Here is a 27,657-nt window from a genome sequence, read left to right as displayed (position 1 = left end):
CGTTTGTAAGAAGACGATATAATACAAATATATAAGTGTCTGTGCAATTTATTTCAAAACTGGCAAGACATTGGTATTCCAACAGTTTTAGTCAATCCAGAAAAGACACATTTATGAATATAATATGAAATGAATGTGCATCTCATTTTAAATCAAGTAAATGCATATATCAAAAGGGAAAATAACAAACTCACAGTGAGATATCAAGAACAGACAAATGGGCTATTGAAAACTGCAGTTTCACATGCTCTTCAGTTGAGTGTCTTGAAAAATTTAAAAGGAGAAGTACTGTGAAAATAGCTCTTGTGGTTGCGGTTCTTTTGGTGCTACAGTTGAATCCTCAGTCTTACGAGGGCTGCACAAAACACAGAAGTCAAACACAACCAGTTACACTGCAGCAACATTAAAGGAAAGAGAATTTGCACATCCTAATCAAACACTTCCACATTGACTTGCTACTTTATTGCATGATGATACTATCAAAAAAATAAAGAGTGGCCGCAAAAAGTACGTAGACACTTAGGCGACGCGTTGAATGTCACTGCAATCGATTAGAAGTGGCATTTATGTTAAAAATAGATAGCGCAAACACGTTTCAACCTAAATATTTCACAAAAAGCAAATGATAAAACAACAGACATACTGCTGAAAATTGAGACTAAATGTATTTGGATCAGCATTTTTGTACTCGAAGGCTCATTTTAAATTAACAGAATGAATGACAAAGTATACATAGTAAACTTTTTTTTTTTTTTTTTTAAGTTTAGAGTTTCTGCAGGCTTTTTGAAGGTAAATTTAAGATTTTTAAAGATGTTTTTAAATAAAGAAGTCTCTAAATGTAAATGTCTTATATTAGCAGTTTGATAATACAACATCCTACATATCTACTTTTTAATTCATTTTACAAAAAGAAAAAAAATATGAATATCTCTGCCCTCAACAACTAGAATATGGAAATAACTTTTTCTTCAGTATTTCTGTCTTATGTTTTCCGGTTTGAATGTCTAACGTTTTTTAAATCAAGATAAATTTACTTGAGAGGTCTTGTTTCATGAGCAGTTGAACAAAATTGAGTTTATGATTAAAACGAGAACAAATATCTGCCAATGTGCTCAGAAAAATGAACTTAACTGAAAGTTTTCACACCCCATTGACAGATGTTTGTTCGTGTTTTAAGCATAAACTCAGTTCATTTTGTTCAGTTACTCTGAAAACAAGACTTGCTTATTTTGCATCTCAAGTAAATCTATGATGATTTAAGGATGCTTAGATATTTATATTGGAAATATATTCTTTTTTTCACGTTCCCATTTCCTTCACTGTGTTACTTGCCATTTCTTTGTTATTATTTGTGAAATTCTCAAGCAATTTCTAAGAGAAAATATTTTCAGAGTACTCCTACACCATTTTTGTCAGTAAATAAAACATACTAAATATATAATTTTATCATTTCTGATGTCATCCTGAGCGTTTCATTTGGAAAACAGATTTAAACTCGTAAAACTTATGAATTAATGTGCAAATATCAGTAAATATATTTATTAATATTACCTCAACTGTTGGTTAAAAGTAATTGCACACTATTTTAGGAAAGTATATTTTGAGTTAGATATTTGGATTTTTAATCTGTTCATTAAATGTGTTTGTTAATCAGATAAAAGTTAAAAAGTTAAAAATATGGGAATAGATACAATTCTTTGTAGGGTCTAAATATTTTTTGTGGCCACTGTACATGTGTATTTACATTATTTCCCTATAGTAGTCATTACTATAGTCAAGTAACCTTTGTTTTTTTGGCAGCAGTAAGAATTATCCTTAAATTTGATGTCTGTAACTACCGCAGCACATAGTGCAGTGTCTCTTGACCAATAGGAAGCTGCCCTCCTTGTTCAAGCTTCAGATAAATCACAGGCACCATGCTGAACTACTTCCTTTTAAATGATAAATAAAATATGCCCCTCTACCAGAAACGGTCTAATATTATCTCCCAGCCCAAAGCTGCATACATGCATACATGTTCCTGTGCTTGATTTTCACTAGGCAAGAAATACCAGGAATAGCTGCTCATCATTTGAATAGCTCATTTTAAAACCACAAAACAACAAATGCATGAAATGTGAAGGGCGGAGTACGGCTAGTGGGCGGAGCCATACTCCTGACTGCTATGTGATGACGTGATGACATCAACAGCATGCTTGCATCGGCATTCCAATGCCATTGTGTGATCACACACTGTTTAGGTGAACTTTCAGTCCGATTTAAGGACATTGGTACGTACAATTTATCATGCACATCAAAGTAGCATTTTTAATGTGTGCCGTTCGCCGGCAAGATGCATTAAGGAGTGAGACGAGCATACCCACAATTCACTGGGACAGACATGGCTGTGTTCTCGTATCAAAACGTCCAATCAACAGACAGACTGACGGTTTTTCTACCGTTAGGACTGAGACCGTGTGATCCGACCAATGGCAAGACAGTTCAGTGGTTTTAAGCATGTCTCTTGTGAGGACAAGGATGTCTCGGACAATCTCACCTCCGGGTGGAGTCGGCCTGAGGCGGAGGGGTTGGAGGGGGTGGAGGTTTGTTAGACCTGAGCTCATGGTGGTGAATGGGGGAGTTGGGGACAGACTCTAGGCAAGCAGGCGGAACCGAGCCGCCCACCATCCCTTCCGCCGCAACAACGCTTAGGTTCGGAGAGCTGGCGAAAGTGTTCGCAGGTTTTCTACTCTTATGCTACATTAAAAGGACACACACAGAAAGGGATTGTGGGAAGTCGGAGGTGATGGCAAACTTTAGCTTCAAGCTAAACGATGACAAGGTAATGAACATAATTTTGAACGTGGACAGGGAACAGAAATGACAGATTATAGCTCTGTTACAAAACCTAGTGAGCTGACTCTCATAGGTGCGCTCCTGAAGCAATGCCTGTTTAAAAAGGTAAAATACTTAATTTTGCTATTAAATTAATTATAAAATGTTTGGAAGCATGTATCCTTTATATCCACACATACAGCTTAAGTGTGTGGCAAAAGTAAAAAATAAAGGTGAGAGAAATGTTTATTATAAATGCACTTTTATTTCATTTAATACAAAAAGTATTGATGATATAAAAATAGTCCAATCAAATAAAAAATGTACTATATCACCCACGGGGGAAGTCGTGGCCTAATGGTTAGAGAATTGGACTCGTAATCGAAAGGTTGCGGGTGCGAGTCCCCGGCCGGCAGGGATTGTAGGTGGGGGGAGTGAATGTCCAGCGCTCTCTCCACCCTCAATACCACGACTGAGGTGCCCTTGAGCAAGGCACCGAACCCCCAACTGCTCCCCGGGCGCCGCAGCATAAATGGCTGCCCACTGCTCCGGGTGTGTGTTCACGGTGTGTGTGTGTGTGTGTGCATTTGTTCACTACTCACTGTTGTGTGTGTGCACTTGGATGGGTTAAACGCAGAGCACCAATTTCGAGTATGGGTCACCATACTTGACAATACGTCACGACTTTATATGTGTCTTATATTATATAGCATAACATTCATGCTTGTGGGTACATTTTATATATATAAAATGTACCCACAAGCATGAATATTATATATATATGTATGTGTGTGTATGTGTGTGTGTGTGTGTGTTCAGTTTGGTTTGGTTATGATTTTTTTAAATAAATTAATACTTTTATTTAGCAAAGGATGCATTAAATTGATCATAAGTGACAGTAAGGACATTTCTATTTCAACGCCGAAGAACGCTGTTTATTTTAACGTTCTGTTTATCAAAGAATCTTGAAAAAAAAAATCACATTCCTTACAAAAATATTAAGCAGTACAACTGTTTTTAATATTGGTAATAATGACTTCTTGAGCACCAAATCAGCATACTAGAAAGATCATGTGACACAGAAGATTGGAGTAATGATGCTGAAAATTCAGCTTTGCATCACAGGAATAAATGACATTTTAAAACATTTTCAAAAAGAAAACTTTTTTTATAGAGTATATAATATATAAAATCTTTGCAATATTTCACAAAATTACTTTTCACTGTATAAGTGCTGATTTGGTCAGCATAAGAGACTTCAAAAACATTTTAGATTATATTGAAACTGGGACAATACTATGTATATATCTATATGCTGATAGGGTGCACCATATGGGTCAATTTTTACAGTATGTCCTATGTAAGCAGCACATTAGGTTTCAGAACAGAACTTATGATTTGGAAAGCAGGGTAGAACTTGATGTTTGAACATGGATATAAGACACAGACAATGGCAAATCAAACAAACACAACTTACGCAACAGAAAGAAAAGTTAGAGCAACTAAAAGAACAGTCGAAGGCTATTAATAGTCTCTGCAGAACATCCCATTGCTGCGGTACCTCTGTAAAACACACTTCCCATAAGGCATAACCTTTGAAGTATTCTTTTATTACATTCATGAATTCCATGAACTGTAGAGATGGAGTGCTTTTAAAAAGGTTTATGGTTTGTGCATTTTTTTTTTACAATCAGATCAAATCCAATTTATGTGGACTTCAGAGGTACTCTTTGATCAGTGTGGCTGTGTCTCTCTAACCTTTATAAGGGGGTTTATGACCCCGACATTGGGATTGGTGTTGAACACCTTGTTGAATCCAGGCTCTCGATTCACCAGCTCCAGTTGATAAAACTTCTTGTCATCCTGGAACAAAGGAGGCACAGTCAGACTAAAGTCCCTGTGCAGAAAAATCAATGAACTAATATTGACTTTTTTCTTAAGACATGTAATGCTTTGGGACAAAAATAAATGTAAAAGAACAGTAGTACACGTTTCACTTTTAACGGCATGCTGCACCTCTAGAGACCATTGTGGTGCACACTTACCACAAGCTTCTTGACCAGAGATTCTCTCTCGGACACCATTTCTCTGAGATCAGCTATCACCTGGAGGTCCTCCGGTCGGCTTTCTCTATTCCTGAACTTGTCCTCCGTACCTTCCAACCTGCTCATCCCACACACATACACATTAACAATTATACTGCAGTAAAAACAGTAGCTCTGTCATAAAACCTGCGACCTAGTCAACAAGTTTAGGCATCATATGTACAGTGTTATTTTAGGGCCAGATTTACTAAACAGGGCAAATAAGAGCGTGATTCCATAAAAGCACTGATGGGAGGGGAAAATTCTGCGGGTGATAATGCGCACATTAAAGAACACAGGCACAGCCAGATCATTTCCATAATGACCAGCGTAATCTACCAAGATTACGCTGGTCTGCTTTAAGGCATGCTTTGTTTGGAAGCTAAATAATGGCGCAAATACTAGTAATTTGACGAGCGCAAACGTTAGTAAATCGTGTTGCGTGATTAATTTTAATACTCTCCTCCCATAAATTTTGTGTCTGAAAGGGAAACTCCTACAAATGCATATTCAATAAGGTCAGGCACAAATATAACTGTGTCCATGCCTTTTCAGCGCTAATTCTTCACTGCACGTCTTTAGTAAATCCTGACAGTACTATTTAAATGCCAAAAGACGGTTTGCGCTGGCGCAAGCTGTTAGTAAATTTGGCCCCTATACACAGTTACAGTATCTATAATATAAAAATATATTTATATTTTAATTTTAAAGTTTTAGACATTTTTAAATGTGCTTTTGTCATTTTTTTTATTTTTTTTTAAATATATATTTATATTTAGCTTTAACTGATTTTTATCTCAGTTTTATTTCTAGTTATTTTTGTAGTTACACAACTTATTATTAAGTTTTATAGACTGCCAAAGTGATTTATAAACCATCAAAGTGCAATGTTGCTGTACTGTTGGTTGCTAGTAGATGTTCCCACCAGACTTGTATTTGCATAAAGTAAACTGTTTTTGCCAGTTCTCATTGCTACCAATCTCTGTCACTTTCACCAAAAATGATTTTTTTTCAATGTGAACGCTCCTTTACAGTAGTAATCACATATATCCTTCACATTTAATTCCAGAATGCATTGCAACCAGCTCAGCGAAACTGTGTACTGAAGAAGGCCAACAACAAAACGTTGTTAAAAATAGTTACATCTAATTAAAATGTTCACCTAATAAATATTATGCAATTTTGTTTAACATGCTAACAACAGACTCTACTGCAATACATTAATAAGCATCAAAAATACTTAGAACATTATGTGGAGCACAGCCGTGATACCATGAGAAGCAATTACATTTGAGGTACCATTTTAGCCTTAGAAGACCTATTTGTTAGGATACTGTAGTAGAAATCAAGGCAGATCGCTAGGTTTTGAAACTAATGTGATTCATATTGCAGGCGTCTGAAATATTAACGAGGATATTACATTAAAATGATGTGTTTTGATATTCAATTCAATTTGATATTCAGTCTGTAAGTGAGATAAAGGGACTCACAGAATCTGCAGAGCAGAGATCTTGTCTTTTAGCAGCTCCTGAGCTTTGTTAAAATCTGACAGCATGATCTGGGTCTCTCTGTTATGAGAAGCATTCAGCTCGTCAACCTCCCTCTCGAGGCGCTTAGAAAGATCCTGTTCATGAGCCCTGCATAAAATAAAATCATTTAACATATCCAAAACAGTTTGTCCATTTACATACACTCTTCAATTCCATGAAGAACCTTTGACATCCATGAAAACATTCCACTGCACAAAAGGTTCTACACTGGAGAAATATTAAAATGTTCTTCACACTAAGAAAAAATGGTTCTTTTTAAGAACTGTATATGGAAAGGTTCCCAAAATGGTTCTTTTGTGGCACTGCTGCGAAAACCCTCCTTTGGAACTTTTATTTTTAAGAACGTAGTGTCAACTAATAGAGCAAATACTCTGGACAACAAACACATTCAAATTTATTTCGCTCGTAGACGCACAAGCTCACTTATTCATTAGAACAAATTCCCTCAGTTCCCCAAAGAATATCATCTCTTTTCATGAGCCAGAAACCAGCCCATTTGAATAAAACCAAATGAAATTTGTTTGTATATATCTGCCAGACACTTCCCACTGACCTTGACACATTTATACCATCAGAACAGAAGAATACAACTGAAATGATACTGAACCAGAGAGCTCTACCTGAAGACGGTGGGCTTCTGCGTGGGAAATGGCTCCATCTGCTTTCTTCTCACATTAAATTAGCTTCTGGTTCAGCTAGACTGACCTTTAGGATTTTTATAATTTAATAGCTCATGAAAGCCAAATAAGATGTCAGTTGCTCTAGTCTTTTTTGCATAAAATGAGGCTATCAAAACCCAGGATAGCGGCATTGTTCACCGTTTGTACTCTAACCTTAACATGAAAGTATTACTGTGAGCACGGCAATTTCCAGTTTCTTTATGTTTCTGGCTTTTCTGGCATTTTATTGACAGAGATAGGCAGAGAAAAGACAATAAGTGATGTGGAAAAAGGGAGGAATGGGATCAAAAAGTGAAGCAAGATCTTCGGTTGCTTGACTGAGTGCTGACAGTCCAATAAGTTCTAGAAGTTAAAACAGCCTCATAAAAGGTTAATGCATCCTCACACATGTTAATAAGTTAATACCTGATATGCAGATTGGCCTCACTTCGCACCCGCAGAACTTCTTTCCCTTTGATCTCCAACTCTTTGGTCAAGGTGCTGATGGTCTCATTGAGCGAGTGGATTTCATGGTCCAGATCGGCAATCCGGTTCTTCCTGCAGCTCACCTCCTGCCTCAGGTCAGATATACGCCCTAGGAGGTCTTGCTCCTGGAGAGGCAATCCACAAAAGCATTAAAACATATCGACTTTAACAGATGGATGACTGCGTGTCTAAACGCGGAGGCAAATGCAGTTTTTATCATTTCATTGCATTGGAATGATTTGCTTAAAAAAGCATTAGAAGATTTTGTGCCAGACCCAGAAGCTTTCAAAATATGTATATAGGTCACATTAAAAGAGATTCAGTTGTGCTGAAGTAATAACTGAAGAGAAATGAACATGAGAGAGTGAGACTATGAGTGTGTATTAGAGAGACAGACAGAGAGGGGATTATAAATCAAATATGAAAATGGGAAAGGGGTGTAAGTCACGGTTAGAGCTCTCCCATAATTCAGAATTCAGTACCTCATTTTTTATTCATCGTGGTTATTCTTCAAATTTCTGTAAAGTGCAGCTTAGCTTAGAGACATTTTATAATAGCCTGGCACTCATTTCACCTCTCAGTCAGATTCAAGGCTTTATATTGTGAAACCACAACCATGTCTTGAAACCAAGGGCACCTACGTGGCATCAGGTTTTATCCAGACAGGTAGCAAATTCCTGGCCCTTACACTGAATCTTCCATCCAAATGTGGGATTTTTTTGGTATACTGTTTGGTTTGCATTAGTGGTCACTGGTCACTATTAGTACTGATCATACTTAAAAATGGAAGTTCATCCAAAAAATGAAAATTCTGTCATGATTTATTAACCCTCATGTCGGTTCAAACCTGTATGACCTTCCTTCATCCATCTAACATGAAAAGATATTCTGAAGATCATTGAGAATCCAAAAAATATTAGACCACAAAAAACACTGACACATTTTTCCAAATATTTTACAAAGAAAAAAGAAAGTCATGACAAATCTGAACAAAACACTAAATCTGAACAGTGTTATTTTAGTTTTATTTAAATACTATTATAATATTTATTCATATTTTGAATTTGCTTTTTATATTTCTATTTAGCTTAATTTTTTTTAGTACTTCAAGTTCAACTTATTTAATTTGAGCTGTTGCCAAGGCAGCATGTCTAATATTTGTATTTTATTTTATTTCATCTTTACGTCAACGAATGAAAAAGATAATAATAATGATGAATAATGAAGCATATCATGTGTGACTGTCTGTTTTGCTAAGGCTCAAGTGTTCTTATCTGCAATGCATGAGATGTCAGAGGTTCCCATGAGAGAAAAAGCTTCTTACTAAATGCAAATATGGAGAAAATACAGAGTATCACCAATAACCAGATGCAAGTGTAAGTTTGAACAAAAATAAATCAAAATACCTTTCTTTTTTGAATTAATCAAGAGTCTGTATCCATCACCAACCCAAAACAGCAAGTCTGCTGATAACTGCCATTTCAGTTGGGTTTAGTATCAAGATGCAGTGTGGTATCATGCTTTGTAACTTTCAGAAATGCTCACATGTTCTTTGCAGCGCTCAATAGTGTCACCCAGCTCTCGTTTGGCAGCATTGTTCTCCTTCAAATGGACTTGTCGCAGGTGTTCAATGGCACTGGCATGGAGATGATTGAGCTCAGACCGCAGGGAAGCTACACAACATAAATAAACCCAGTGCTAAACAAAATCAACTTAAACCTTAACCTTAAATTCTTAGCCTACTAAGAGCCTAATTGTGGTATAATTGCTCTAGGGTGGTGACCAGAAGGTTGCAAGTTCAAACCCATGCAGTGAGCAATCCATGAGCTATTATCATCGTACCCTTGAGCAACAACATTTGCTCTGTAATAAATGCACTGTGAGTTACTTCAGGATAAAAACAGCTGTGAAAATTACTATTTACTGTCATGATAACAGTGTATATGAATATACTACAAGAATTTAATGACCTCATAAAAGGCTCTAATCTTGTAGGCTGGTGTGTGGTGCTGTAGTTAATGTGAGCACATGACTCACCCAGCATGGCTTTGCCCTCATCCTCCAGCTCAAAGCGCAGCGTCTGCAGCTCCTGGTCCGACTGCTGCCGAAGGATTTCAAGGGTCTGTCTGTGGGCATCTCTCAAAGCGTGTAACTCCTCTCTCTGTTCCTGTTTTAGACGCTCCTCAAGCTCCTACACAAATGCACACGTACAGACGCAGAGGAAAATAAAGACATAAAATACAGAAGCACACATAAAACAAAAGACTACATTTGCATCTGAATGCAACATGATGCGATGGGAACAAAAGGTGTCAATGAGAAAACTAGATTTACATTTAATGAAGGAAATGGCAGAGCTTGCAAGGAAGCAGAAAACCAACATCTTACCAAAGTTTTAGGTAAGCTTAGGTTTTTAGATTTTGCTTTGTCACTGTTATTATTATTACTAAAATTAAAAAAAATACTTTTCAATTTTAACATTGTAAAATGCCATTTATTCCTGTGATGCAAAGCTGAGATTTAATCAGTCATCAATCCAGTCTTTAGTGTCACAGTCAGAAATCATTCTATTATTTGATTTAATGCTCACAAAACATTTCTTATTGATATCAATGTTGAAAACTTTTGTGCTGCTAAACATTTTTGTGATACTTTTGTTTCAGGATTTAGTGATGAATAGATAGTCAAACACAATTTATTTGAAAAATATTTTTTTTGTTTTTTGCACTGTAGTGTAAATATTAGGGCTGTCAAATTGATTAATCGCATCCAAAATAAAAGTGACCAATCACAGCTCAGTATGCAAATTAATGTTAAAATGAAACCCAATCACACTTTAGAATGTTATGAAAACATCGTGGCAGTTACATTTTGAAGGCTGAACATTAATGTAAGGCAAAAGAGTTTTCTACATTTTCAAAAAATTTTAAGACCAAAATTCAAAAACAAATAAGTGTGGATCATAATTTGGAAATTTTGAGATTAATCATGATCGTTTTATACTTTTTAGAGCCATAGCGTTAACTGTAAAATATAAAAACAACATGAATGCCAATTATTTCATATTTAAACATGTATTCCTTAAAATTTCAGACATTTTTCACACAGCATAAATATGCCTTTAAATATAGAAGCCTATACAGTATAGCTGACTTGGTATTTTAGGAAGGAGAATTAGAGCAGCCTTCATATCAAAAATTCTGTAAACCTCTGCATTAAGCCATTTGGACTGAATTAACTACATACATTTGGGAATAAGAAAAAGAATCAATACAGGATTTTCAATACTGTGGGTTAGTTACTAATTAGATGAAGCTGTACAGTATCATCTAATTAGAGAATCATCCCGTTTAGCTGTTGAGACACTGCCATTTTGTGGATAGTTTCTCTTTATCCTGCTGCTTCCATGCCACCCCACGTTTGGGAGGACGAGAGGACATTTAAACAGTCCACTCACAGAGCCACTCTAACACACAGCGCCAACAACCGCATTCAAGGGTTGACATAAAAGAATGGAGATGAAAGCAACTATTAATGCTTTTTTCATGACGTTGTAATCCGAAATGTGGCCAAATCAGCTTAAAGAAGCTTCTTTCCTGGCCGCAGCACAAGGATGAGCGAGATGGAGAAAAGCCTGTTAGACTCTGCATCACGTGTCTGCTTCAAATATCTGGGCTTGCTATCTTAACATTTTCTGTGTAATGCACAATTCTGAAATGAAACAACAGCTGCGCTTTCCTGGATGAGAAACATGTTTTCTTATGCATAATGTGTTTTAGGAGTAGGCTGTAGACAAGGAAGGACAAAAAGGAGGGTAATTTACCATATGGATGTCATGCACAGTGGAGATTCTCAGTGAAGGGTGATAATGCAGGGGTGACAAATCCAGAGAGTAAAGGAAACAGACATGTACAGTACTATGAAGGGGAAAAGAGACAGTGAAGGTGATAATCAATACAGGATAACAGGCAGGAGGCATCAGGATTATATGAAAAACCAGTAAAGCATACACTACCGTTCAAAGGTTTGGGGTCAGTACATTTTTTTTTTAAGGAATAGACACTTTTATTCAGCAAGGATGCATTAAACTGATCAAAAGTGACAGTAAAGACATTTAAAAGTTACCAAAGATTTTCAAATAAATTCTGTTCTTTTGAACCTACTATTCAAAAAAGAATCTTGAAAACAAACAATGGTTTCCATTTAAAAATAATCAGCACAACTGATTGACCGATTGACAACATTTATAAAAATAAGAAATAATAATTCTTGAGCATCAAATCAGCATATTAGAATGATTTCTGAAGGAAATTAAATATTAATGTGACACTGAAGACTGTAGTAATGGCTGCTGAAAATTCAGCTTTGCATCACAGGAATATATTACATTAGAAAATATATTAGAATACAAAACACTCATTTTAAATTATAATATTTCACAACATTACGGTTTTTATATTTTATATTTTCATAAAACATTAAAAACACCCCAAACTTCTGAACGGTCAATAAAGTATGCATGTTTTTAAATAAATATTTAAATAATTTAACTATAAACAATAAAAATAAAAATATAAATTGAAAATTGTAGAATATAAAGAATGTTAAACTATTTGAACAAAAAAAATGTGATGTGTGATGAAAACAAACAAATAAATATCACAAGCATTTCCAGTCAAGCTCGAATTTTGTTAAATTATTCAAAGTGTGAACAATATTATTTAATCATGTATATTTAGAATGCATAAAATACAAGCTATAAAAGTAGTCTTAACAAAACAAAGCATGTTCTTAAATATTTGAATACTAAATACTATTGAAAAAATATGAAAACTATGTTTTAAGACATATGTGTCCATAATTCATTAAACACACATCTACATCAGAGGCATTTGGGAGAGAAGCATATTTTCACATGTTCATGTCACTGTGTGTGATTTTGCATTTGTGCATGTCTGTGTTTGTATGTAAGGTAAAGGTACCCTAAGCTCAATTTGTTGTGCTTCGTCCATGTCCTGCATGGCGCAGCAGTGGGCTTCCTGCAGACGGCACTCTCTGTGCTGATGCTCCAGCGCCAGCTCCTGCAACTGCTGCGCCAGGTGCTCGCGCTCTTGACTGAACTGTGCCTGCAACTGCTGCAGCGCGTTTTTAGATTGCGACATCTGTAGCTCCAGGCTCTGCTTCAGCAGAGAGATCTGACACAACAGAAACACAGAAAACTGGTTCAAAAGACTTGTACAGAATACCGAACCCTCAGAGAGATGGAAATTGTGAACTGCGGATGACTTATATTTGGGTAAAGGTAAAGCAGCCAACAGTCGGGAAGAAAGTAGCATACATTTTGAAGCCAAAAGAGAAAATTGGAGCATTGGGATTTGGATTTAAAATCACCGCAACAACAAAAACTAGAACACTGACTTTAAAATCATTTATTATTGCATCAATCAGCATGAGACATGTGTCATTATGCTGACAATAAAAAATGACAATGCAATCTTTTCAGAAATAGCCCTGTATTAGAGATGAAATATGTGACCATGGACCACAAAAGCTGAATAAATAAGCTTTCTATTGATGTATGGTTTGTTAGGATAGGACAAAATGTGGCTTAGACACAACAATTTGAAAATCTGGAATCTGAGGGTGCAAAAAAATCGAAATATTGTGTGACGAGTCGGCTGCCTCCCCCCCTTATTGTCATCACCACCCCGTCCCGTATTCGCCGCCCTTCACCAGGCTCCCCACGGGAGTGGGTGTGTGAGAGAGGAGGGGCGCTGAAACAGCCAGGGCTGGCGGCGTGTGATGAGGCGCACCTGATGTGAATAGAGCCTCATCACCGCCGCCGTTTAAATGCCGAGTGCGCCTCTCCTCGGGAGACCGGTCTCTTCCCCCGTGCATGCACGCTGGTGTCCTCGTGGGTCTAGGAAGGGAGCGTCGAGTAGGAAGACTGCCGCACCCGTTAGACGGCCGACGGGCCAGGATGCCGGGCCGTCGAGTCCCCCAGAAGCTCCGGGGGCCCAGGAGTAGGATGTCGCCGCTAAAGGAAGCCGCCGCCACTCGCTCCCGGACCCGAGAGGGGAGCGCGTGCGGCCACCGGACTCCGCCCCTTCCCTGGACCCTTCCCTTCTGAACACTGCCCTCCGTCACAAGCCCCGCAGCATGACGAGGACACCAGATCCCTGTTTATTTTGGACACTTTTCCCCCTTTGGACACTTTATTTTAATATTTTTGTTGAATAAAAACCTCTCCGAGGCCTGACGCCACGCCCACTGTGTCTGTCGTTTGCTCCTCCCGCCACAATTGAGAAAATCACCTTTAAAGTTGTTCTTAGCAATGCATATTACATACCAAAAATTTAGTTTTGATATATTTACATAACTGTATTTTCCATACAGTAGGAAATTTACAAAATATCTTCATGTAACATGATCTTTACTTAATATCCTAATGATTTTTTGGCATAAATGAAAAATGTATCATTTTGACCCATACGATGTATTTTTAGCTATTGCTACAAATATACCCCGGCGACTTAAGACTGCTTTTGTGGTCCAGGGTCATATATGCCATCAACTGCATGCAACATGCTATTACACAATTTTGACTGCTTTCTTTCCGTTGAGCTTTATCCTCAGTTTTATGCAAGTGAAATACATTAATTCAGATCCGCTCAGCAGCATTTCCTGAACGACCGCAGGATACCCTAAATGAGAAAAGTAATGTAATTCAAACTGCTAATCCACTAAAAGAATAATGTTCTTAATCTTCATACAATTCAATCCATAAAAAAAGAGATGAAGCCTAAGATAAAGAAATAATAAATAAAAGTCTTGCAAAAGAAAATCAACAGGAGATGGTGAGCAAATCTCTGCATGCAGCAAATGGTGGGCCGAAAATAGATACTGAGGCAATAAAATGAGGGCAAAACAAGAGGAGAGTGTTTCATGGCAGACTTCAGTGCCTGGATGAATTCACATGCAGATTTGTCTCAACAAAATGTTGAGGGACTTCAAATCTGGGATTATTCGAGGTTGAGGAACCACGCTGGAGTTGATTTTAAAACCAATCTGTAACCTCTCTACAGACCAAAGTGTATCAAAGTATATCCGCCTTGATGAACTATGAAGGAAATAGTATTTCACAGAGCCTTTATTGCTTTGGAAATTGTGTCTGATCATTATTGTTTTTTTTAATAATTACATACAGATTAATCAATTAAATACAGAATTTATATAATTAATTATTGCTTTCAAAATGACTGCTATACTAGTCTATAGTAGGAATCTTTACTTTAAAAAAATCAGGCATCAGAAAAACATCTGTCAATCAATTAAAAAATGTAATTTAGTAAATCAATTAATCAGATGACTCATGGTAAAATTTTGAGAAAATGCCCCAAATAAAGATAATTATAAGGCAATAATTTATTATGGCAGACAAAAGCATCAAATATATATTACAAATAGCTGCCTTCACCATTGGGTCGATATATTATTTATTTTATTACATGTTTTTGAACATAAGCCTATCACTAGCACTCCATAGCAATCTATTTTGCAATCCATTTGTCAATCTGTCTGAATTCACAAATGAGCAAGGACATTATGATTAATTCATGTCAGCCTGATGCCAACAACAAAATGTAAATTTCGACCAATATACAGTCATTGATAAACAGTATAGATCACTAGATTTACATGAGATCAAGTGCACTGACCTGAGGAAGCACTAAAGATAGACAACGAACATCAAGAGATGCTGACAGATGTCTGACACAGCAACTTTTAGAGGCTCTTGACATAAGCGACAGTGACGGGACTCTAGAGAGACAGACTACAGGAGGCAGGCTGTCACATTACAGACAGCGGCAAACATGCAGAGCATCATGGTAATTGAGGATGCACACACTGTGTGTATTCTGCTTAAAAATCTTGAATAAGTATCTAGAATTTTCAGTCACACCAAGTTTTCCTGATATTGCACAAGACTAGAAAAGCCTTGACAGCATCAGAATTTCTAAAAGAACATCACGTCAATCTAAATTAAATGGGGGATGAAAGATGTTGACAGATACACGGCTGACAGTTACTCAAATAAGAATCACAGCTATGGGACTTATTATGGTCTCAGAAGTCATACTCTTCCAATTTAATATATTCAAGGAGACATTTGATGGAAAACATGAATTTCATTGCTCTTTTAAAATGAAAATAATACTAATATGTTCAAAAAGCAGTCCAGATATACTTAGTTTCAAATTAACCTGCAAAAAGGAATCATTCAGAAATCTTCATGGTATTTGGTGTCCCATCAACATATGATCATTAATGTGCATATGAACATATATATTAGATATTCAGAAACTTATTTTGCTCTAATGAATGATTACACAGAAGTTAACAGAGGTCTTTTAAATACAGAAGACCTCGATTTGCTACTTTTTTTATCAAATATTTGTTTTGATTTCCATTTTTGTTTACTACATTTACATAAATTTTACAAACTACTTTTTTTTTTTTACAGATGTTTGTTTTGTATGGTTACATTTTTGTTTGTTCTTACAAAAGTTTATTTTGTTACGGCTGTTTGTTTTTTGGAAAATGTTACAATAGTGTAGAATACAAGACATTTATTTTCAAATATTTCCTTGATTTGCTACTTTTTTTTATCAAATATTTGTTTTGATTTCCATTTTTGTTTACTACATTTACATAAATTGTACAAACTACTTTTTTTTTTTTTACAGATGTTTGTTTTGTATGGTTACATTTTTGTTTGTTCTTACAAAAGTTTATTTTGTTACGGCTGTTTGTTTTTTGGAAAATGTTACAATAGTGTAGAATACAAGACATTTATTTTCAAATATTTCCTTGATTTGCTACATTTTTCTATGATTTTTACAAACATTCGCTACTTTTAAACAGATGTTTGTTTTGTTTGATTACATGTTTTGTTTGTCCTTACAAATGTTTGTTTTGTTACACTTCTGTTTGTTATTCAAACACAACTGTTTATATACTGTTTATCCTACAAGCAACCTAAAACAAGAATACTTCCGGGAAAAAAGTTACAATAGTGTAGAATACAATAAAAAAAATTACAAACATTTTTACAAACATTTGATTTCCATTTGATTATAGATGTTTGTTTGTTTTTCTTTTTTGTTTGTTTTTACATTGTTTTTGTACAATTTTGTTTGTTTTCGGGAATACAATTGTTTAGCTAAATGACTGCTACAAGAACCTACAAGAAGCCATTTTTGTTTTTAAAAACATTTGTTTTGAATTGTTACATTTTTGTTTGATTTTTACAAACGTTTGCTACTTTTAAAATATTTATTTGTTGCATTTTTTTGTTTTTTTTTCTTACAAATGTTTGTTTTGTTATAGTTTTGATAACAAGAATCCTGAAAACAAGTGTACTTCTGGGAAAAAAAATATGACAAAAATGTAGAATACACCTCTAAAATGTGGACAACAGGTATAAATGACGAAATGTCACCTCTGTGACCTTCCGTTACCTGTTCCAGGAGGTCCTCCACCTTCCTCTGCCAGCTCTCCCTGGCTGCCATCATCTCCAGGTCTCTCTGTTGGGAAAGTTGTGTCAGGGCCACCTGTTTCTCCTCCTGATATTCAGCTGTGAGCTCTTCCCGAAGACCCTTTAGCTCAGCCCTGCGAGTAAACAGAGAAACAGTGGGTGAAACTGACAGTGTGAAACAGATACAAGGACGCATTACTTAAACAGCGTGGAAATGACTCTGAAAGTGAGATATTAAAATATTAATAGGAACGACACAGATGTCTCCATAACCTTCAGCTCACTGTATACTGTGTGCTGCTGTACCATTGGGCAGATTAGATGTTAACCTTATACTCTTGTAATTGGCATATTTTAATCCAAATGCATGCCTGTGTAAGAGGATTTGTCACAGGCTTTGATGCAGGACAGACTGCACCTATTTTAGAGCCTTTTTTAGATTTGATTTGCCGTGTGCACTCTCTAAAAAGCAAACACTGTGTACAGTCACAGTTTATTCAAATGAATGCACTGTGCACCGACAAATCTTACTCTGTTTTTAGCCTTGTCTTCTCTACAGTAATGCATGACTCATTTGTTTCGTGCAGCACCTCAGAGCATCGGTCCACTTGAAATCCAGCTCCTCTGTGATTTTGTCCATTTTCTGTTTCTCCTCTGTTTTGATAGCGATGACCCTGGCTTCATGTTGCTGTTTCTGGGTCTCTATCTCCTCCTGTGAGCAGATAATGACTCATCATGGGAGAAGCAAGTAGAGAGCAGTTTCCAGTAGAGCTGATTACACAAATGTCGTCTTTAGACATGCAAGCTCTTCCTGCACTTCGCAGGTTTTAGCACAGAACAAAAGCGGTGTCTTAAAAATTGAATGAGGCTTAATTTTTCTTTTAACATCTCTGCCACGCTCCATTATACGTCTCCTATTGCAGTGATTGCCACGCTGAATTCCCGCTTCTCCCTCAAAACGATGAGATGCGTCAGTGGTTTTCACGCTTCTAAAAGCATTTTATATCAACATCTCTAAATGCTTCTTCTATTTTTCTATCAGAATGAGAAACTGACTCAAAATGCACGGAATTTATAATAAATGGAGCAAAAACAGCGGAGCACTTTACTTGTAGATCTGTGAGCAGGTTGCTCGTCTCTCTCACTCTCGCCCTGGTGGCGTCCAGCTCCATGAGAAGCTTTTCCTGGCTGTCTTTAAGACAGGAGATGTGGTTCTCAGCATTATCCAGATTTTTTTCACTCTCCTTCACAAGATCCTTCAAATGAGACACCTGAGAAAAGCCACAATGACAGTCAAACACATGTATAAAATTACAAAACGGAGGTCTTTCTTACTATGCAGAAGATTCATTTACATACAGTATATGTCTTGTTGTAATGAATAAAATAATAAACTCACAATTTTTAAAGAGGAAATTACATTAGTTCACAATACTACAATGACGTATATATATATATATATATATATATATATATATATATATATATATACGTCATAAATATATATATATATTATATATATATATATATATATATATATAAAATAAAATTGATTACTTTGGTTTCTTGATAAACTTAAATATTTCAAAATGACATTCTTCTTCAGGAAGTGACATCCTTTTTAGTGTAAAAAACAATGAATTTCTGAGGCATTTTGGCTTTTCTCACTTTACCGTTTCATCATGTCAGATTAAATTACAATATAATATAAAATATATATATTAAAAATATATACTATATATAAATAATGATAATTACAAGTTGTGATATTAGGCTGACATTGGAAACAGGCAATATTAATATTAGTGTTAAATATAATAATATAAACAGCTACACATGAAAACAGGGTTTCTGAAAAATGTAAATTGGTTTATTGCTGGTTTAAGATGGTTTATCACCTTTGTCCAGCTTGACTTAAATGATCGACCAGTTCAAAATGAGGCACACCAGCTAGTAATGCAGCTGATTAAACCAGTTTGGACTAAATCTAAAACTAGCTACTGTGTTTTGAAGTGAATCTAAACAAAAATAAATAGTTGTTCATTTAAACCTCTTGGTTGGCCATGTTGAGCTTGGTAGTCAGTTCCTCCCGCATGGTCTCCAGTTGCTGTTGCAGGTGGTTTCTCTGCTCTTCCAATGACAGTCGCCGGATATCAAACTGTTGTCTCATCTCCTGGGAAAGTAAAAATAAAGAGAAAACATCAGAAAAGACATAGCAGGCCAAAGAAATCAGAGGTGAAACCAGAAACCGGACAATCTGCTGATGACAGATGGAGTCTTTTTCAATTTAATTACACAGGAGCTCTAAAAGAGCTTTGTTGAGCACAGAGAGGTTTTCAAAAAAAAAAAGAGACATGATTGTCATGAGATGACAAGAAGATTAGTCTCAATATTTGTCGTGATTGAGAGCTATTTTTATGGAGTGCCACAAAAACAGTGGGAATAATATCATTGTCACATTGTCATCACTGCAATGAGAAACGGCTGTTTGCATAATCAACACCACTCAACGAGGAGCAGAAAATGTAATTCGACAGCTCTCAGGGTTTCAATAGATGATTTGGGAACAGTGATAATCCACCAGTTGTGTTTAATAGGACTAAATATTCATATTTTTCATTTGTTTTGCATTAAAACATTGCAGTTTATTTTTATTAAACAGAACACAGAGAATAACAACAATCAAAAGAGAACACATGGGAGTAAATATCTAATGCGAAAATGCAAATAAAGCAAAAATTTATACATCTAAATTCATATGAATAAATATTCATATTAACTTAAAGACTCGCCCAAAAATTTAAATTGTTCACCCTCAGTCCATCCAAATTACAGATGAGTTTGTTTCTTCATCAGAACAAATATGGAGAAATTTAGCATCACTTGCTTACCAATTTATCCACTGCAGTGAATGGGTGCCGTGAGAATGAGAGTCCAAACAACTGATAAAAACATCACAATAATCCACACGACTCAGACCATCAGTTAACATCTTATATGTAATGCAAAATTTCTCTATATTCTATTCTGATGAAGAAATTAAGCATGAAGGTGAGTAAATTTTCATTTAAGCACCGAAGTCATGGTAAAAAATATATGTTCTTACACTGAGCAACTGGTTCTTCTCTCTCTCAGCGGCATTGCGAGCACTTTCCTGTTGGTCTCGGTGTTTCTCCTTGAGTTCTTCTAAGGATTCTGCTTGGCTTTCTTTCAAACAGGCCGTTTCCTCCTCGTATTTGGCCCTGATTCGCACCAGCTCCATCTCATAGTTCTGCTTTTCCTCACAAAGCGACTACCAAAACAGCACAGCTTCATTTACACTTTGTCAAATCTCGAAACCTTGTTTCAAATACCATGAAAATCGTTTCCAATTGGCAGTGACCGATTTCAAAATGCTATTTAGCAACAGTTTGTGTACACCATATTTGGCATGTATGAGTATATGGTCCCAGTACCAAAGATGTAACCAAATATTCAAGATTGGGGGTCTAAATGTAAAAATCAAATAATTTGTCAATAGAAAACCCATACTTATCATGCAATAAAATGAATAATGGAGGGAAAGTGTCCCTCTGAATGTCTTTCGTGTTTCATCAATGTACCATGGCATGGAACTCTGTAATGATAAATATGTAGATTGTGATCATTGATTGAATGTATTGTTATTGTTATGTAAAGCTTTTTCTGTTGATGCTGTAACACCTTCATCTCCCTTTGGTGATCAATAAAGGATATTTGGACATTTTGGGATATTTGATCACAAATACAGTGATATTGTGAAATATTATTACAATTTACAATAATGTTTTCTTTTTTAATATATTTTATATTAAAAAAAAAAAAATTTTCCAGTGATGGCAAAGCTGAATTTTCCGCATCATTACTCCAGTCTTCATTGCCACATGATCCTTCAGAGATCATTCTAATATTCTGATTTGGTGCTTAAGAAACATTTCTTATTATTATCAGGGCTGAAAACAGTTGTGCTGTTTTATATTTTTGTGGAAAATTTGGTGGATAATATTTTTCAGAATTCTCAGGATTCAGAAAAAATCTGAAATGTATGTAATTAAAGTATTACTTAATAACTGCAAACTTTTGAACAGTACCAAGGCTTTCTGGAACACTTGAAAAATCAATAATTGCTTCCAAACAGGTTTTTAGTCCTGCCTCCCATCTGCCTATTTTTAGAAAAAAGAAAAGGTGAAAAATGATTTACCTTCTCCAAATTGAGGATCTTCTGATGCTGTTGTTCTTCCAGTGTTTGAATCTGTTTCTGCAGTCTTTCTCTCTCCTCCTCCAGCTGTAGGATCTTCTCCTTCAGGCGGTTCTGCTCAGAGCCCAGATCCCTGATAGTGGCCTCGTGGCTCATTTGGGTTGCTTGAAGAGAGCCGATCTGACCTGTTAATTAAAAACATGGCTGTTTTGTTCGATTAACACTTCCTCAAAAAATAAATACGGTATATTATTTGTGAACACGAAGGAGTCAATCGCAAACACAAAAACTATGTAGAATTCAAGTATAAATTCAGGTAAAACAGAGTTAAATCCATCTCTGCCAAACTATCACAAAACTGTAACCTCTCTAAAAAAACCTCTCACACTGCAGCTTGAATGATTCAGTGTTATATGCTGAAGAAAAATGTAATTTGGTCATGACATTATTCTCACTGGCTTTGTGAAGTATTTCATTGGCCTGCTGCTGAACTCGATCTCTGCTTCCTTCCAGCTCATATTCCGTATCTTTCAGCTGCATCACCCAAATCTCTCCATCCTGTATGGCCTCTTCCAGCTGCTTGTGTAATTCCTGAAAATAGGGGAAAAAATAACTTTTTTGAGATGCATTATTATTTTTAGAAAGCATCAAAACTTACAAACTCATCTGAATGACGTTTACTTCATTTCATTATTTGCTGTATATTGTAAGTAGCAAAGACATTTTGTGATTCTTGGTATTCAGCTATGGCTTATTCTGGCCCTATGTACTCTAAACACACTTTTTACACTTATTCACTGATGCAGTTTGCCCAGGAACAATGTACATACATGCATCACAGGAGAACCATCACAAATATTTTCACAACACATCTCAGACTATGTACTGTGTTCAAAAGCATTCTGTAATGGAAATCACATCACATTTTAATCATATCAGAATACATAAACCGACTCTTTTGTCTCACTAATGCTAATAGCTAGAATTATATGTATTCCAAATAAACATAGTTAAATATTATTTTCACACTTTTGTGAAATTACAGTTTGGAAATGCACAATATCTTTATTTTTTTTATCCGTCATATTTTCATACTTTATCTCAGGGCATTTCTTCTTCTTGTAGACAAGGGTACTTTCGTTAAAAAATTCTAAATAATTTGCTGAAATTTGAGCTTTGCCATCACAGGAATAAATTACATCTTAAAATAGAAAACAGTTTTTAAAATTGTAATAATATTTCACAATATTATCGTTTTTACTGTATTTTTTATAAAATAAATGAAGCCTTGATTAGTATAATGACTTCTTTCAAAACTATAAAAGAACCTTACCGACCACAAACTTTTGAATGGTAGTGTACATTGAAATGGTTAACTTTGCTTATTGTTTAGATGATAGATATTAAAAATGTGTAATAACTATGATAGACTTTCATATTTAGATTGAGATTATGTGTCTGGGAAAAGGGTAAAACAATAAAAGGTATATTAAAAGTAATAAATTTAAATTATGTAGACATTTTCAATATGACTGTAATATAACAGAAATAAAAAAGTTCTGACAGTTTTAATAGTCAACCTAATAAAAGTGTCTAGAGTTGAAGCAACACCCTTCAGTGAATCTCCATGTATTGAAAATGTTCAAAACATTACCTTAATTGTGACTTCTGCGTTGTTAAGGGACGCCTGCAGTCTGTTGGTCTTGTCCCTGCTTTCTCGCGCCTCGTCCTGAGCTCTGTGGAGTTCAGCACGGAGCTTACAAAGGGCCCTCTGAAGCGCCGACTCCTGGACCTGAAACTCCTTCCTCAGTTCCACCTCCGTCCTCTTCCAGGCCAGCAAGTTCTCTGTGGTGAGCTGCTGTGTTCGCCTCATGGCCTCCAGCTCACGTTCATAGAACCCTTGAGCCTTGCTCAGCTTGGCCTCGTATTCCTCCACCAGCCGGACTTTGTCCTGCGTCAGCTCCTCCACACGCTCCATGAGCGACTCCAGCTCCGTATGGTGCAGCTCGGCCAGTTTCTCCTGTTCCAGGCTGGAGGATGCGCTCTGGTTCTGTTGGCTTTCCAGTAGCTCCTGGACTTCCTCACGGTGGACCGACTTGAGCTCCTCCAACGCCCGCCGTTTCTCCTGTTCAAACTGGGCTTGCACTTGACTGAAGGAACGCAGCTTCTCTTCGAACTCGTGCCGCATCTCCTCCACTTCACGGGACATGGAGACCACGCGTTGTGTGTGCTGGGCCTCTGTGCACAGCTGTGTATCCTCCACGCGCTGCCGGTACATCTCGAACTCGGCCAGCGCTTGGCGCTTCATGTGTTCGTGCAGCTCTACGGATTCCTCCAGGGACTGCAGGCGCCGTTTCAGGTCGGCCTCATCCCCGATCTTGCTCTTGTAGTGAAGGATCTTCTCCCGAGCCTCTGTCAAGATGTGCTGAACCTCCTCATCGTGGGCCTCCTTCAGAGACTGGATGGCATCTTCGTGCTCATCGTTTTTCGTGTTGAGGGCATAAATGACCTGAAAATTGGACGGCAGAAAATTGGAAATGTTGCGTCATTTCTAGACAGCCTGTTTGTCTTTCATTTCATTCACTCTAAAAATCTGTGATTAACGCAGCTGTCAGCACCCTTAATATCTGTGATTATGCGATCGGTCTTCATGTTTACTGAAAACAGCAGCTGTAGTAAGATTTTTGAGGTTATTTCACATGGAATAATCCACTTATGAGTCATTTTAAAACTTTGAAGTTCATTATATTAAGTACTGGCAGATCCAATTCCAATCACAAGGCAACACATGGCAGCAAGGTATGGTATGGAGACCAGACCTTAATTTCTCAGTGTTTTATTTGTCCATACAATGAAAATTGCCCCCATTGACTTCAATTGTATATAAAACATTTGAAGCATTCATTCAAATATCTTCTACTGTGTTCCAGAGCGGACATTCAGGTTTGGAAGTAGATGAGGGCAAGTAAATGATACTTTCCACAGTTGATTAATCATAAATAATTAACTCAATTGTTTTGTATTACAAGTTTTTGGAAATGTAATGTTTAAATATGCAAATAAGGCATTGTCTAATTCAATATGCACTGATTTGCATACAGTACATAAATCTGAATACTGGATAAAGCCAGGTTCAAAATTCTTGTTTTATTTTGTTGACATAGTGTTAAATACACAGGGGATTTTGTATATCTCTTTTTAACTCTCTATAAATCAGAAAATATAGTCAGCATCCATAAAAAATAAGTTTTAGACATAAAAGGTTAATTATATATCAGGTGAATGCTATATAAACAAACCCCTCAGTAAACACCTTCAGAATGTAGACAGGATTTTTCAGTGCATGAAAAGAGCAAGAAAAAATCATTTTGAGAAATTGGCATATGTATTCTGTTGGTAACACTTTATTTTAAGGACCAGTTCTCACTATTAACTAATTGCTTATAAGCATGCATATTACTAGCATATTGGGTGTTTATATTAGTACATTTTAATGCCTTATTCTACATGACCATATTTTAGATCCCTTAATCCTACCTAAATCTAACAGCAACCTCACTAACTATTAATAAGCAGCAAATTAGCAGTTTATTGAGGGAAAACTTTTAGTTAATAGTGAATGTGTGTTCCCTATTCTAAAGTGTAACCACTGTATTTGAAATCCATGGATGCAAATAAATAAAATATCATAAAATAAACACTTAAATGTTTATTTTGGATGTTTTCTTTCCACTAAGTTATGGAAGCAAAATAATATAAAATCGCAATCATAACAAAAACAATGGTTTTGCGCATAGTGTCATGCTTAAAGCCAAGAAATACTATTGGTAATGTGTCCATCTATCACACGTCTATAACTGTCTGGTTTGGTTCAGCCATCAAATCAGACATATAAGAAAACTGCAATGAAAGGAAAAAGCAACATAAAAGGGAGGAAAAATCATTATGGATCCATCAGACCAAGGACGCAACCTCTTTTCACCTCTGGCAGGCATCACACTGGCAACCAAAACAGTTTATTTCCACTGGCCATTTCAATATAGTGCAATATTCTCTTAAGCATTATTAGGCAATAAAGATGTACATTATGTTTCAATACACTATACCCACTTTGCACACCCTTGTACAAATATTTAAATGTGTATTTTTAGACTAGAAGTTTTTATGCATCTTCTTGCATACATAATATATATTTAGAGCGCTCAAAGCTCCTGTAAACCTAATCAAATTAATTGTATTTCTATAGAACTCTTTCTGATCTGGACCAAACTCTTGGTTTAATAAACAAGAGTCAGTGTTAAAAATTTCCTTTTGGAGCCAAGAATTTTTCCAGCCAAGCATTTCATAATCATGGCTCTCTTTCGAGGTGCTTAAGAGTTGCACATCAAAGCAAGCCGCCTTCACTTGCTGCTCTCGCACTGCTGTTCTCCTTTTCATCTTTAATTGATTCCTTTCAGTCGCATCCATGTTATTAACATACTGAAAGGACGCCCTATTCTGCACAACTGTAGTGAAGCAAACCAGCTCTACCTAGTCTAATTAGTGTATTACTACGGTCCATGCCAGTTTCAAACCCATAAAACTGGATTTTCCTGAACAAAGCTTTTCTTACCATAATTTACCATACTGAAGAAATGTATTAGATGTGAATTTAAATAAATTGTTTGGCTGGAGTCTGAGAAACCCCAAGTGTACTTTTATAGCTTGACTTAATAGCAATAGCAATGATTTAAGATAATCTTATGAGAACATACAAACACAACTTCATAACATGCTCCAAAATACTTTGCAGTACTTCATTTGGGGGTCTCATAAATAAATGCAATTTTCACATCTTCTGATTAGTGCACACAAGTGTTAGTTTAGTACGATTAAAATACTATAGTAATTGTATTAATATATTTGTTCTCATTTTAGTTAAATTTTTGTAATTTAAACACACACACACACACACACACACACACACACACATTTTGAGTTTTTGTTGTGTTTAAACAGACCCCAGGCAGAAACACTACTAGAATGAATACCAGTCACATTTCTGTGAAATGCATGCCTACTTTTTGGTAAAATCTTAAAAAAAATTCTGTCTGTTGGATTTTGTTTACATCGAAAGAACATATTAAACACATCTGAAAGGGAAATTAAGAGGTTAAATATTGTTATTGTTTTCACACATCTAGGTCTGGGACCCTGCACATAAAAACAGTGAACACGCAATCTTGAATCCAAAGCAAAGATTGCTCTCGCATTGGGCATAAATTACACAACTAAATGAAATCAGAGGTAAAAACTGATAAGGCATATGCACTTTTGATAAATCTGGAGGTTAATAAACTAGACTGATTATTTCTGCATTAAAGTCACATTATGTAAGATGCCTTGCTGAATTATTTTTGCAAAAATTAATCACAGATTAAATGCATTTTGCAAACCTTGTCTGGGATTATAAACAGGTTTTTGCAGGGGGAAAAAAAACACTGCGGAGCAAAAATTGCAATATGTAGGGGATCATCTCTATGGGGGATAAGGATTAAACATCATGCAGAATCCTGCTTACAGTGTTTTCATATTAAAGTTCAGATATTGCTATCAAAATACAAGCAATGTGATATTACCTACCTTAGTGAGTTGTGCTATTTTTTTACTCATCTTCAGGTGCAGATCTTGAGTGTATTCCATGGTCAGCGCAGATTCGTAGAGTAAATGGCTGGATGTGGAGGATGGACTGGTGCCTGATCCAGAAGCAGCAGCACCGGGAGGATTGATGCCCGGAGCAGCGCTGTACGGCGGCTGCCAACCCGTCCCCGTCGCCATCTTCACGTACTGCCACGATCCCAAATCCCTTGCAAGCAGGTTAAGGATGATGCTGCGCCATCAGTATACCTGTCATCCATATGAATTCATGTAAACCCATCATACTGTTTCTCTATACGTGTCGAGCTGCGACTGTTAACCTGACTCTCCACACAATCAATATTCTTAGCGTCTGATATTAGCGCTACGTGACAGATGTGGTTGTTATTTGTCTACATCAGTCAGTCATCAATGGCGGGAACCGAGTGACAATGAAGTAACTGAGCGCTACAATGTAACATTCGAACATCGTCACATTCAAGCTCTGTGGCGGAAGCGGCGCGAGGAGAGAGAGTTGTAAATGACTTCAGAGCAGTATGGTTACCTCACTGCCTTTCTGCTGCAGATACGTGATGGAAATACAAACAGGCCTACGAATTATCGACAAAACAAAGAATAACGCGACCTAAGACACACCAACAAGTGTAGTTTGCTCATGTCAGGAGTGATGCGT

General features: G+C 36.3%; 1 protein-coding gene across 1 annotated transcript; it reads right to left on the bottom strand.

Annotated features, from left to right (window-relative positions):
* On the bottom strand, positions 1-27,650 carry LOC306850340 (protein FAM184A-like). The gene is made up of 17 exons (XM_079385915.1): positions 26,970-27,650; positions 23,002-23,856; positions 21,803-21,938; positions 21,351-21,532; positions 20,238-20,423; positions 19,182-19,304; positions 18,241-18,402; positions 17,722-17,843; positions 17,115-17,265; positions 12,576-12,788; positions 9,631-9,784; positions 9,139-9,266; positions 7,534-7,718; positions 6,389-6,535; positions 4,860-4,977; positions 4,573-4,677; positions 1-355 (listed from the first exon to the last, which is right to left on the bottom strand). Exons 1-17 carry the CDS (start codon positions 27,162-27,164, stop codon positions 347-349), a joined length of 3,171 nt encoding a protein of 1,056 aa, XP_079242041.1. The 5' UTR covers positions 27,165-27,650; the 3' UTR covers positions 1-346.
* Between the last annotated feature and the right edge of the window lie 7 nt (positions 27,651-27,657).

This window comes from Barbus barbus (genome assembly GCF_936440315.1).
Source record: "Barbus barbus genome assembly, chromosome: 30".
Classification (NCBI taxonomy): Eukaryota; Metazoa; Chordata; class Actinopteri; order Cypriniformes; family Cyprinidae; genus Barbus; species Barbus barbus.
This window is presented reverse-complemented; position numbering and strand designations above follow the sequence as displayed.

Excerpts from the sequence above, each read along its gene's own strand:
- LOC306850340 (XM_079385915.1), bottom strand. The coding sequence starts at position 27,164 with ATGGCGACGGGGACGGGTTGGCAGCCGCCGTACAGCGCTGCTCCGGGC. Across the intron at positions 21,939-23,001 it reads ACGCAGAAGTCACAATTAAG|GAATTACACAAGCAGCTGGA; the intron begins GTAATGTTTTGA and ends CCCTATTTTCAG. Across the intron at positions 17,844-18,240 it reads ACCTGCTCACAGATCTACAA|GAGGAGATAGAGACCCAGAA; the intron begins GTAAAGTGCTCC and ends ATCTGCTCACAG.